At 34.0% G+C, this 13,220-nt stretch overlaps 1 protein-coding gene across 1 annotated transcript; it reads right to left on the reverse strand.

The window, feature by feature from the left end:
• Positions 1 to 545: 545 nt before the first annotated feature.
• LOC110801958 (uncharacterized protein At3g27210) lies at positions 546 to 4,292 on the reverse strand. The gene is made up of 4 exons (XM_022007366.2): positions 3,899 to 4,292; positions 2,597 to 2,677; positions 1,862 to 1,975; positions 546 to 1,263 (listed from the first exon to the last, which is right to left on the reverse strand). The coding sequence occupies exons 1-4, from the start codon at positions 4,101 to 4,103 to the stop codon at positions 824 to 826; spliced, it is 840 nt and encodes a 279-aa protein (XP_021863058.1). The 5' UTR covers positions 4,104 to 4,292; the 3' UTR covers positions 546 to 823.
• Between the last annotated feature and the right edge of the window lie 8,928 nt (positions 4,293 to 13,220).

Raw genomic sequence — 13,220 nt, forward strand, 5'->3', positions numbered from 1 at the left:
TTCCCATCCTCGATTAAATTGTATATCTCGTTTTGAACCTGTCAGATTTGATTCATCAAGTTGTATTCGTGAAACGAATCGAGCAACTGATTGGATTGCCAATATTGGGCATCTTACGTAAAACGTGTGCATAAGTATCTACATACATGTACTAAAATGGCATTTGAAATGTTTCAGCCACTTGAAAAAAATGAGTTTTACCAAACATCTCATAAAATTATCGCCTTATCAGTTTCAGATACTAATTCATTCCAGGTATTATATTACTCCGTATATGTTTCAATTACCTTATCACTAACAAAAATTATTCGTTGTTTTTCTCAGGCGTGTTGAGTCGTATTTGTTTCATGTTAGGAATCTCAACACTAAACCGGACCATTTAATTAAACGTATCATTAAGTGATCTTTTTTTGTGTCCAGCTCATGCCGTGTTTTCGTGATGGTCAAATTTTGCTAGCTCTGATCACAAAAGGTACTCATAGAAGACTAGGAGAGTGATAAAAGGGGATTGATAGGAAGGAATTTGGTCACTACTTTGAGACAAATTTACTGCAAAATCCTTGGTAGTCCAACATATCTTAGGGAACATGTTCTTATACACCCTCACTTTTTACATGGTATTAATTATATATGGAGTATATAGAAAATAGAAGTATACATAGCCTGAAGTGATCAACTTAGTACCTTCATTATTGAATATGACCCTTATATGTACATTGTACTAATTAAAATTGATCTTTGGAGATTGCACAAGTAATGTAAATCTTCCATCACTTGGCAAAATGAGTATTACAGCTCGATCCGAAAACGCATGCTAGCTCTTTTACGCTTTTAAATCATCTGTAGACATAGGAGGATTATTAGATCTCTTCTTACTTGTGCTAAAGCTACGAACATAGGCCATTCTTGGAAAGCAGTGATGTGAAAATTTTCCAGACTTCTCTTTTACAGGCACACGTTCATCAGCAGGAATCGCGTTATCACTGCTAGAAACATAGCGTAACCCAGATGGGGCTCTACTTGTTGAAGTTCGTGGCAAATCTGAAAATGGAGAAGTTAGTCCTACATCACCGCGCTCTCTCATGCTTTCTTTGAAAAGATCAAGGAGTTTCTTGCTCTTTGTTGTTGAGGTACTTGTTGAGGTGGTTGTCGAGGATGAAGCTGAATTAAGACCATCCAAGTCTTCAGAAAAGGATTCAGTTGCTTGAGGGATAGATGAAAAGCTCCGGCGAACTGAAGGACTTCCTCTTGATTGGTTTGATGCTGCATTAAGAGAAAGAACCCTTAACAACATCATTGTCATCCAAATCTAATCTTAAGAATACTCACATACAGAAAATCATAAGAGGAAATGATACAGTCACTTAATTAGGCTCCGTTTGATAGGGCGTAAAATATTTTCTTGGAAAACTGTTTTCCTCTATTTTCAATTTTACATTGTTTGGTTTGCAAAGGAGTGTAAAACCATTTTCCATGTGAGTAAAATTGTTCTCTCAATGATGGAAAACCATTTTTCCTTCAAAATGGAGGGAAAACTATTTTCCTTCCTTTTTCTTATCTATCTTGTACACTCCTCTCACTTCCTCCTTGCTTTCCCTTTCATTTTCCTTTCGTTTCATCACTTTTCTTACATGGAACCAAACAACGGAAAACTAATTTCGAAATTGTGTTCTCCATTGTAAATTGGTTTCCATGAAAATCATTTTACACGGCCCAACCAAACGGAGCTTTAAGGTGTTATGTCACAACTGAAATGATGAGTATTGAAATGATGATATTATTATGTAAACACGAAATCAACAGGATTACAGCATCAGAAGGCAAACAATGAGAAATACATCACCAGTTCAGTCACACTTACCACTGCGTATATGTGGTTTGCCTTCAAAAATAGCTCTACTAACTTGTGGAGAGAATACTCTGCTAAGTCGAGGAGTTCCTGCTACAGGAGTATTGCTACGAGAAGGAGTGAAATCTGCACAATATCATACAATACAACGGAATTTAGTTACTACTACTAAATATATAGAAGTACGACAACTGACAAGAGTGACAACCACTTCAAGAACCATTTACTTAATTGGGTTTTCTAAGAATCCAAGCCCAAAATTTCCTGCGTACCCATCAACCGATGTTCTAACACCAAAACAAAATTCTGTCACCTTTTTTCGCAAATGGAACCTGTCTGATATACTCCACGTTTTAAATCCAATCATGTCACCTATTATATACGAAGTATTGAAATAAACACTGATGGATCTTTGGCAGATGATGCTTATAGAGCAGGCATCTTAGGTCTGTTAAGGATGAATCTAGTTCAGGAGGTTCAAGGATTCTATAGGAATTCCATTTTTCAAGGCTCAGTGCTAATGGCTGAATCAACCAATATAATGGCTATATCAACAAAATATGCAGCAGACACAAGACTCATACCCCTGGGAAGTGAACAGAAAACTACTGCTAACTGCTAAGCATATGACAGTGTGAGTAACTCTAGATAAACATGAAAATCATGAAAGGTATAGCAAAAAAAAGTATGGATTAATAACTGAGTTAAACAGTCAAACTGCTGAAAATCATGCTTCTGATATCTTACCTCCATTCACGCTGTGAAAATCATCATCACAATCTGAGTCTAGCCAACCTTGGGTGTCGAAAAAGGCTTCGTCTTTGCTGCCTGTCAACCGGAAGCAATGAAAAATGTGAGTCCTGACTTCTCAGCAAGTGCAAAGGAAAATCAAGCCATAAAGCAAAGAAGTACTAAGATCTCTTTCAAAAAACATCACACTATAACTAGATGCATAACATTATTCTTGCAAAAACTTTATGTTGTACGGAGTATAATACTATAATGTAGTAGCAACAAATGCCACAAGTTAATAAATTTGTTGCAGCTGTAGAAAATAACTATCACAACATCATTTTCTTTTGTGTTGAAACATATGCCTTTGTTGCAGTCCTACAGAGTATTAAAAAACGGAGGAAGTATATTTTACTAAAAAGTACGATAATCGCCTCAAGTTTTCAAATTAAGGGTATGCTTTGAACAAGTACCCTCGTGAGTAACATCTTTTTTAAACTTGTATTACCTTCTTCATTACTCACCCATAATTCAAAGCATACCTTCATGAATCATGACCCTTTGTTTTAAGAATAAATTGACTAATCCTTTGAATAATTCCCCTGATACCAAGTAGGCAAGTATGGCCCCAAAAAAATGCTAAACAAATACAGATATTATGTTAATTTGCCCCTTTAAGAATTTTGTAGGGTCAGATTAAATTACAGAATCCATAAGTTTCTCATACATCTATCTATGGTTTTAACAATATCTAATGCGGAGTACTCCCAATAAAAACCCTTCAAGCTTTGCAACATCTGAGTTTTACGCTCGTAATTTTAACATCCAATATATTTGATTATTATTGATATGACAAACTGTAGCACTTAGTACAGTAATTACAATTATTATTATGATCAATCAAATACTTGTATTATTCTGCCAAACACTAGAAGCCAAAAAGCACAAATTAATATCTACATTATTTTTCAAACTTTTAAATTGCACTAATGATAAAAAGGAAATCATTAACAGACAAAAAGAAAGCAATAATTCAAAAGTAGACAATAATACAACAACAGTTCCTCCTCATATCAAACCATCAAAACGAATTAACTGATTCATCCCCAAATCATTAACAATTCAACAGAAACTACAAACTAAATTAATAACAACAAATTAAATAAAAACCCAAATCATCAACAATTTAACAGCAACTACAAACTAAATTAAAAAAGAATGAAATAAAAACCCATCATCAACTGTATGATTAAGAGAAGATCAAAATCAATTACGGAGTAAAAATTAAGGGAATTGAGGAAGGATGAAGAAAAATACCCCCAAAACTACGATAACTGGAAATGGAGTTGAAAGGAGAAATCCGAGACTTGTGATTAAACGAGATAATCGGAGGGTCAACATTAGTGGGTTTAATAGTATCTTTGATGGGTGTTGGTGGCATCGAAGATTTTTCTGTAGAAAATTGATCAATTTTTGAAGACGACCCAGAATTTTTGTGCAAGGATGATACACATGATCCCATGTTCTGACACAATATATTTAAGAGAGAGAAAGGGAAAGAGGAGAAGTACAGAAGACGTGACAAGCAGATGATGATGATGAGAGGAGAGAGAAAAACAGTGACAGAGAGGAGACAGAGTTTGGAGTAGGAGGAGAATATGGAAGTAGTGGGTAGTGAGAGGGCGAAGTCATACGGGGAGGAAGGGAGGCATGGGATTGGGCTCCATTAATAGGAAGTTTATTTGTGTGTTTTTGGCGTGTAATAGAGAGCCACGACGGCCAAGGGGCCAGAATGCGGGACTAATGGTGTAGACGAGATTAAATTGTAAACGAGAGTAGAGAAAAATCAGGGACAGAATCAGAAATTCAGAATAAATCTGTCCTGATTAAAACAGATTTGTTCAAATCAGAACACATATGTCTAGATTAAAACAAATCCGTCGAGATTAGAGTAAGGGGATTTGTTTTGTAAGAATTTTGGAGGAATCTCAAAATTAGGTTGTTTCGTTTGAGTTATTTTATGTTAATTTAATTTTAAGATAAAATTAATTTATTAATGAAATACTCATACGACATATATAATACAAATGAAAACTCGTGAATGTAAAACAACTTGAAGCAAAAGAAATTGTGATTCGTGAGAGTGATGGATAGCTCAGTTGGTTAGAGCTTCCATCCCGGTTCCAGGTGATCCTGGGATCGATTCTCATCCCCCCTTGTGGCTCATTCGCACCAAAAAAAAAATTGTGATTCGTCAACCATGGTCGTTGTGGATTAGATCGGACAATGATAAATACCATATTTCATATTGTTGTTTGATACAATCTTTCACGAGGGAGTCTTTTGACATATTGTGGCTTTGAAATTGAATGCAATGTGATTCATTTTATTGTAGACTAAAAATTTAATATGCGGTGGTATCATAATCGGATACTTTCAGTTCTACTCCCTCCGTCTCAAATTATTAGAAACTATTTTTGGTAGTGGGGGAGAGGGATAGTAAAATAGTACTCTGTAGTAGGTTCATGTTATAAAAGAAAATACAACAATTAAATTAGAACGAAAATTTAAAAAATATTATGACAATTAAATTAGGACGGACAAAATGTAAACAATTAAATTTGAATGTAAATTTGTTTCTATTTATTAAAAATGACTAGTAATTAGTAAACTCTAGTGTTGAGTTTGTAAACGTGTGTGATGTGTGTGTGATAATGGTGCCCATCACATTCGATTTTTTGGATTATAATTATGAGTTGATCGGTTCCATTAGTAAACGTGTAAGTTTCTAGTTTTCTATCTTCACTATTTTATTTTATTCTATTTCCATTTGTCAAACTTTTATTGTGAGTAAGAATGTAAGATTGTTTAGTCTACGATATTAGATAGAATAGGAGATATTATGACTTTTATAAGAGCTTCTTAGCTGGTAGCGCGATCTGTTTGCCGGCTTAACATATTTCCACATTCACATTCAAACTCGTTAATGATGTACTAGTCATGTTATAGGTTAACTTTAAATAAATACATGAACAAACAATTTAAAATTTAGTCAACGCACATGCATTGTCATCGATTGCTAACTAGTCTTATTTGCACGCGATGCGTTCGAATATAAGAAATAAATCTATATTGTTAAAGTAGAATGATGAATAATGAGGATTAAGCAAAAGGTCATCCAAGCCATCTCATGCATTAGACACTATGGACCATTGATTTCGCTTGATAGAATTTCATCCGTCAGATTTTCCTAATAAATATCATAACATTCACTAAAAATACATTAATTATGCAATTAAATCTTTCATTCAAAACTTAATATAAATACATTACTAAAATATTTGCTTAATTATAGTCTTTATATTAATTTCCTAATTAATCACTCAATATTTATGACAATTTTTTTCTCTATGATTTAATCTTTTAAATGCTACTCCGTAATTATTTTTCTTACCTAATTACCCCTTTTAATAATTAATCTTTTTTTTGAAGGTCTCTAATAATTAATCTAGCTATAATGGTTGTACATGTTTTTTATACTGGCGATAGTTGGGTTGGTTGATAGATTTTCGTCGGTGGTAGAAACTAGGAAGAATTTTCTGGTGGTTGGGTAGAGTTTCTTGGTGGTTAAGTGCATGCGGCATGTGGTTTTGGATGGAAGATTCTAAAGTTGGTGGTTTTGATGGTCGACGTGGTTAAGTCGAGTGGTGGTGGACGGTTAATGTTTTGGTCAATGATGGTCAAAGTGGTCATGAAATAGAGGGAGCAAGGAAAAGTGAAGTCTTCTTAGGGTAAGAGAGGAGAAAGGGAGTAAATCTAGACTAACTTATTAATCACTCAAAATATAATTATGAAAATTAATATTTTTAACAATCAATTGACACATAAATATACGATGACATGTAGTATCAAGTTAATTCTGCATTTTGTATCTTAAAGGTGTACAACTAACTTGGGTTAGAGGTTCAGATTTGCATAAAAAATGTAAAGGTTTACAAATTACATTATGCAAGTAAACCTAAAAAAATTAGGTCTTTGACCATTATACATATTACAAAACAAACTAAAAAAATAGGTCTTATAGATGAAAAGGTAATTGGCTCTTTCCATGACTTCCCTTGATTCTTAAAATTGCCTTTTGAGGTTGAATAACAATTTTGTTGTCGGAACATCGAAAAAAACATCAACAAACACACGATAGAGATTATCCAGCCAAACAAAGTCCAGTGAGGATATCCACAATGCTACAATTTCTATTACTATTTAGACATGATGTTGAAATTAATTACCAGCTCGATCTCTGGTTAAGTATAAAGACTTTGCATCAAACATGTACGTACGTTTATTGTACACGGTTGAATTTCATAGTTTTTTTTATCACAAAAATGTAGTAATCATAATATTTTATGCATAGTTACTCAGTTAGACACATACATTTTGAAGTAATATTTAACTTAGTGTCTAATTAGGTCATTTTCTAAAACCACATATGCAGATAATGGAGAAATAAGAGGAGATGAAATGTTTTACTTAGACAAGATGTGGGTAGATTTAGACATCCAGTCATTTTTAATACATTGATTTGTTGATCATCGTGATTTTTATTGAATACTCCCTCCGAACCTAAATGTTATTCCCGTTTGTCATTTTACGCGGTTATTAAGGAAAAAGAAACATTATAAGATTAACTATTATTAATGTAGTTTTATGGGGAATTGTTGCTTTTTCATTCCATTTTCACAAGAAAACAAAATAGTTGAACCAATAGAATTTGAGGAATAAAAATGCCAACTCATTAATCCATCCAAACTTAAACCAACCAATGAGACTACAAGGTTTTTTATTGATAAACCAATAGAATTACAAAGTTAAAATTACAAGGAAGAGATTAAAAAGGAAATAAAAGAAATGGGAATATTATTTTGGGACACTAAAAAAGGAAACGGGAATAACATTAAGATTCGGAGGGAGTATTACTTTACTGATTAGTTCTATATTATGGGTACTAAATATACTAAACGTTTTTATTGTCTAACATCGTTTAAAATGTTATTTATTATCTACCACCCATTTTTACTAGATGTCTAATTTTGAATAAATCCCTTGCATTAGCACGGGCATTTACTAGTTTGTATTATTACATTGAAACCTGAAATAACATGTAAAAAGTATAATATAAAAGCGATGCGTGCGAATATAAGAAACATTTAAGTTAGATAGAGCAGAACCCATATAAACAGATTGGTTAAAATGGTAAGAGTTTATTTAAGGAGCTAAATTGATTAAAATGCTTCTTTGTCATTATATTCTCTCTTCTATAAGTGTGGAGGGTATTTTAGTAATCTAAAGGGATAATAAAAGTGGATTTACTAAAATAACTCCACCTCTTCACTTATATAATAGAGATATATTTTAATAAAAATACTCTTCCATCTTAGGCTAATTCGTTAATGCACTCTATTTTCAACGTAACAAGGAGAAAATAGAAATATAATAAAATAAAAATATATTGGGGTATGAATTTTAGTTAATTTATATGAAGTACTTCGTAATATATAGTATTGTCATGGGAATTTTGTCAAAAACCACCTTTTAAAATAGAGATTTTGCGAAAATCATCTTTTAAAAAAAATATTGCGAGAAGAAACCCGATTTATAAAATATTTTGCGAAAGACCACCTTTAAAAAAAATTGCGAGAAGAAACCCGATTTATAAAATATTTTGCGAAAGACCACCTTTTAAAAAAAATCTTGCGAGAAGAAACCCGATTTTTAAAATATTTTGCGAAAGACCAACTTTAGCCGGATTTCGATGGTTGACTCTGTAATCAGGCGTTGACAACCTCTACGTGGGACTCTCGTGACCCACTTCCCTCCCTTTTCTTTTTAATATCCGCTTGTTTTCCTTCCATTTCAATTATTTCCCTCTGTAACCCATCTTCTCCTCTTTGTTAGCTTCTACAATGACTAACATTTACTCGTCACTTAACCCTCCCATCTCCCCTAACTAATCCCCTCTTCCACTACAAGAAATTGATTAATTACCGACCGATGAATATTGGGATCGATGTCTTTTCATACACATCGATGGAGGCAAGTTGTATGGTGTAAGAATAACTGGCCAACACGAATATTGGGATCCAAATTTACCACGGGGGGCAAATCCATCCGTGCACAAACCAAGCTTGACATTTCGTGGCTCTGATGCGAAATTAGGAAAGGTTGTATCCAAGTGCTTCCACGCTTCACTATCACTAGGATGTGCAAAGGTGTTTTGAACTCGGGGATTCTTGGCATGCCAAGTCATATCCTCCGAGATGTTCTTGGTAGCATACAACATTTGCAACCTCGGTGTGATTGGAAAATAGATTAGAACTTTTGCTGGAATAAGCTTGCCCTTTGCATTCTTCTTATACCGATCACTTCCGCATACTCTACATTTATCTAATTGTGCATCGCCTTTCCAGAAAAGCAAACAACCTTTAGGTCATGTGTGGATCCTCTCATGAGGAAGTTCCAAGCCCTCAAGAACCTTCTTTGTGCTATTGAAAGTTCTACCCATTTGGTTGTTATTTGGAATCGCATCATTCAATAAAGATGCAAACCCATCCACACACCTGTGTTTTAAGTTGAATTCACATTTCAAACTTGCAATTCTTGATGCCATCTCCAATACAGAGAGTTTGCTCCCTTCATATAATGGATCTCCAGCTGCCTTTAGAAGGTCTATAAACTTCTTAGCTTCAACATTTGGTTCTTCTTCAACTGAATTACCCTCTTCATTCAACAAATGCTCTTGATTATTTCCAAGAGCATCAATAACCATATCCCGATATTGATTTGGCTGAACACGCGAGGACTCTACTAAGCTTTCCCCTTGACATATCCATTGATAGTAATTACGAACAAACCCCTTCTTATACAAATGTACTCTAACTGTTTCAGTATCATGGAAACGTCTGTTATCACAAAAGGGGCATGGGCATCTTATTTTGTCACCATCATTGCATGTTGGATGCTCTTTGCAAAACTCAATGAACTCTCCAACCCCCTTGAGAAAGTCGGGCTTAAGATTGCGCCAGTCGAGTCTATCATACATCCAACTATGCTCTCTTCTTTTCATGATACCAAATTCTACACATCTCACAAAAAACATGTTACTAACCAATCTCTACACATCTCACACTAATCATGTTACTAAACCTACTATATAGTCTAACTACCGCTCAAGTTTTCTAAATAAACACTCAAATAATTGTTATTATTAATTATCTAAAAATCAATAATTATTAATGATATAAAGTTAAATAATTTATTAATGATATAAAGATCAATAATTTACTTAAACGCACTTATAAATTATATAAAGTTCAATAATTTACTTATAATTTATATAAAGATCAATAATTACTTAAACACAAGCTAATAAGGATAAAAATCAAATATAAATAATAAAATGCATTTACAATAAACACCTAAACATGCACAAATTTATTCAATACAATTACTTACTACTCAAATTCATTCTCTAAATTCTTCGTTGTTTCTCATATGGCATTCCATGAAACTTTCTTGAAATTTTCATAACATTTACATACATCAAATTAATATGGCATTCCTTGAAATTTTGGCATAAAATTAAATTTCATAAAATCTTACACATACATCAAATTAAATAGTCATTAATTCCTTGAAAATTTCATAAAATTTCCATAAATTTCCATAATTTTCTAACAAGTCATTCCAAAAATTCATTGAAAAAAAATACCCATTGATTATCTAACAAGTCATTCTATAATTATGAGTCACTAAATTAGAAGAGAAAAGGTTACCTTCAAAGATCGAAGAGTTCACATAGAAAATCTACATTTGATACAAACAACAAAGTTAGGGTTTGAAAAATTACAGCATTATATTATGAAAAATTAAGAACAAAGGTTACCTGGGGTGGGAAATCATCGACAGAATCCGACTGAGTAGTCCGGTTGGTGGGTGGCCCGGCGGCTGGGTGGAGTTGTTTGCGCGGCTGGGGGGAGCGTCGTGCGCAACTGGGCTGGGTGGGTCGTCGTGCGCAGCTGGCTGGGGGGGGCGAGTGGGCTGGTTAAGGTGGCGGCGACCGAGCGCCGTGCGCGGCTGGGCGTGGCCTCGTCGGCTGCGTCGTGGGCTGACGTCAGGGCAAGGTTGAGAGCACTTTCAATTTTTTTTTGGAATGGTCGAAGACTCAAAGGAGGAAAGGGAAGTTGGTCGGTGAATGTCATTGATTAGTTATTTTTTTTAAAAAAAAAAATTAGCTACCGCTTATATGGTCGGAGATATTAAATAGGCGGTTATTAAAATTTTAAATTTATTTTGAAAATAGTCGGAAATTACCGACTACTCATTAGTTGGAATGAAGGTAAAAGCAGTCGCTAAATTTACGACCGTTTTGAAAGCGGTTGGTAAATTTAAAATTTACCGACCGCTTTTAAACCGGTCGGTAAATTTAGCGACTGCTACTTTATCGGTCGATAAATTTATTTTTACTGACTACTTTCACGGCGGTCGGTAAAAACAGTTGGTAATCAAGCGCTTTCTTGTAGTGTTCCCTTGTTTCAGTAATAAAATATTTTTCCATGAAATTATTAACTCATCTTCGATCTCCTTCTTTAACTACTGCCAACTTCCCAGCTTAAAATTACTTCACTAGTCGAGCTCTATCGTACATCTATCCAACATCGGATCGGACACAAAATTCATTAACCATTAATTACCAAAATTTCATAAAACAGAAAAAAAGATGAACCAATTATTTTCTTCTATTTCCATCCGATTTCCAAAAACAACGATGCTTCCATTGACAATAATCAGTGAGGCGGATAGATCACAAATTACTATTACATGCAAACATTCTATTATTAGTTAATAATTGCAAATTTATTTTTCACAATTACAAATACTAGTTTACTAAAAACAGTTACAAACCAACAAATTACTTTGCAAAAGAGGAATTAAGGCCTTATTTGGTTGGGAGGAATTGGAAGGAAAAGAAAAGAAAGGAAAGGAAAAATAATGTTTCCTGTGTTTGCTTTTAAAAGTTATATGGGAAGTGGAAGGAAATGAAAGGAATTGGAAGGAAAGCCCACTTAATAAATCTGTCACTTTCCTTTCCTCCCAAAATTGAAGGAATTTGGAAGGAAAGAAAAACCTTAAAATCTATCAACCCACGTTTTTACCACAAAACCACCTTCCACTTATATATGCAAACCTCAACTTCTCCCTCCCTCACGTTCCTTCTTCAACCTCTGCTTCATCTCTGCTATATCACGTAGCTTTATCACGAGGCTGTTTCATTATGCTTTCATTTGTGTTATTGGAAACAAAGGCTATGGTTTTATACTTTTATGATACATGTATATCCATGCTCCAATAATCCGATTAAAATTTAAAAAGAGTTTGTTCAGCTAGATTTACAGTATTTAGGTATAAATTATGCTGAGAATGCTTTGGTAATTGCATTTTGGGTTCATATGCCAACATCAAATGTCACCAACAGTTGCTTTTATAATGTAATAATGCGAAGTACCTTGCCATGTAGCCGAACATATGTGCATTGTGCTGTTAATGGTTTGAGATGGAGAGGATAGGCAGAGGTGGGGGATGAGAATTACTTTGGTCTAATATTTTGGGCAAATTTGAGTATAATGTAAATTATATCGGTTGTAAGTTATTTTTCTTTTTAATTTTAATTTTAATTTTCTTTTCTTTCCCTTCCCTTCCTTTACTAGTATTGTACCAAATAAGGGATTCCTATCACTTCCTTTCACCAAACCAAACATGGAAAATATAATTTATTTCATTTCCTTTCTTTTCTTTTCCCTTCCCTTCCTTTCCCTTCTCTTCCTTTCCTTTACTAACATTGAACCAAACAGGGCCTAAAGAAATCCGGCTAAAGGTGGTCTCTCGCAAAATCTTTTGTAAATTAGGTTTCTTCTCGCAAGTTTTTTTTTAAAAGGTGGTTTCTCGCAAAATCTATATTTTAAAAGGTGGTTTCTAACAAAATTCCCTGTTGTCATTAAAGTTTTTAGGGAAATGTAACATTAATTTCCTTTAGTTTTATGTTCCTAAAATTAAAGGTGATTGGGGATAGAAATAATTTGTTCTCCATACTAACTTATTTGTGGGCCGGTGACACAAAGACTTCTAGCATAGCTCCGGTTGTCTAGGATTTAGTTAAACATATCAGACTTCTATAAGTGGAACAAGGCAGCTAATTAACTAAGCTCTTATGGCCTCATGACTCACAAGAAGGATGTTTTATGGTAAAATGAGTTGGTGTATATATTAAAAGTCGTGATCCCTTTGCCATGCCTATTCACAATTCCATTTCCTGGCTGTTAAAGAAAATATGGAGCTATAGAAGTCTTGTTCTTCATGGTTCATGCTAGTTGTACAAGTAAAGATTCATATTAGAGATTAGTTTTTGAAGTTGGATTTGATTTATACTGATGTGTTCCCGTTTTGTCTTGGTCATACTGAAAGTACCCGATCAACATCTCTTCTTTAATTGTGATCGATTTTTCAAAGCATGTTTGGTCTCAACTATAATCAATGGCTGACCTAGTGGTTGAAGCCCCTTCTTCCACCCCTGTGATAGGGGTTC

This window comes from Spinacia oleracea, chromosome 1, assembly GCF_020520425.1.
Source record: "Spinacia oleracea cultivar Varoflay chromosome 1, BTI_SOV_V1, whole genome shotgun sequence".
Lineage (NCBI taxonomy): Eukaryota > Viridiplantae > Streptophyta > Magnoliopsida > Caryophyllales > Amaranthaceae > Spinacia > Spinacia oleracea.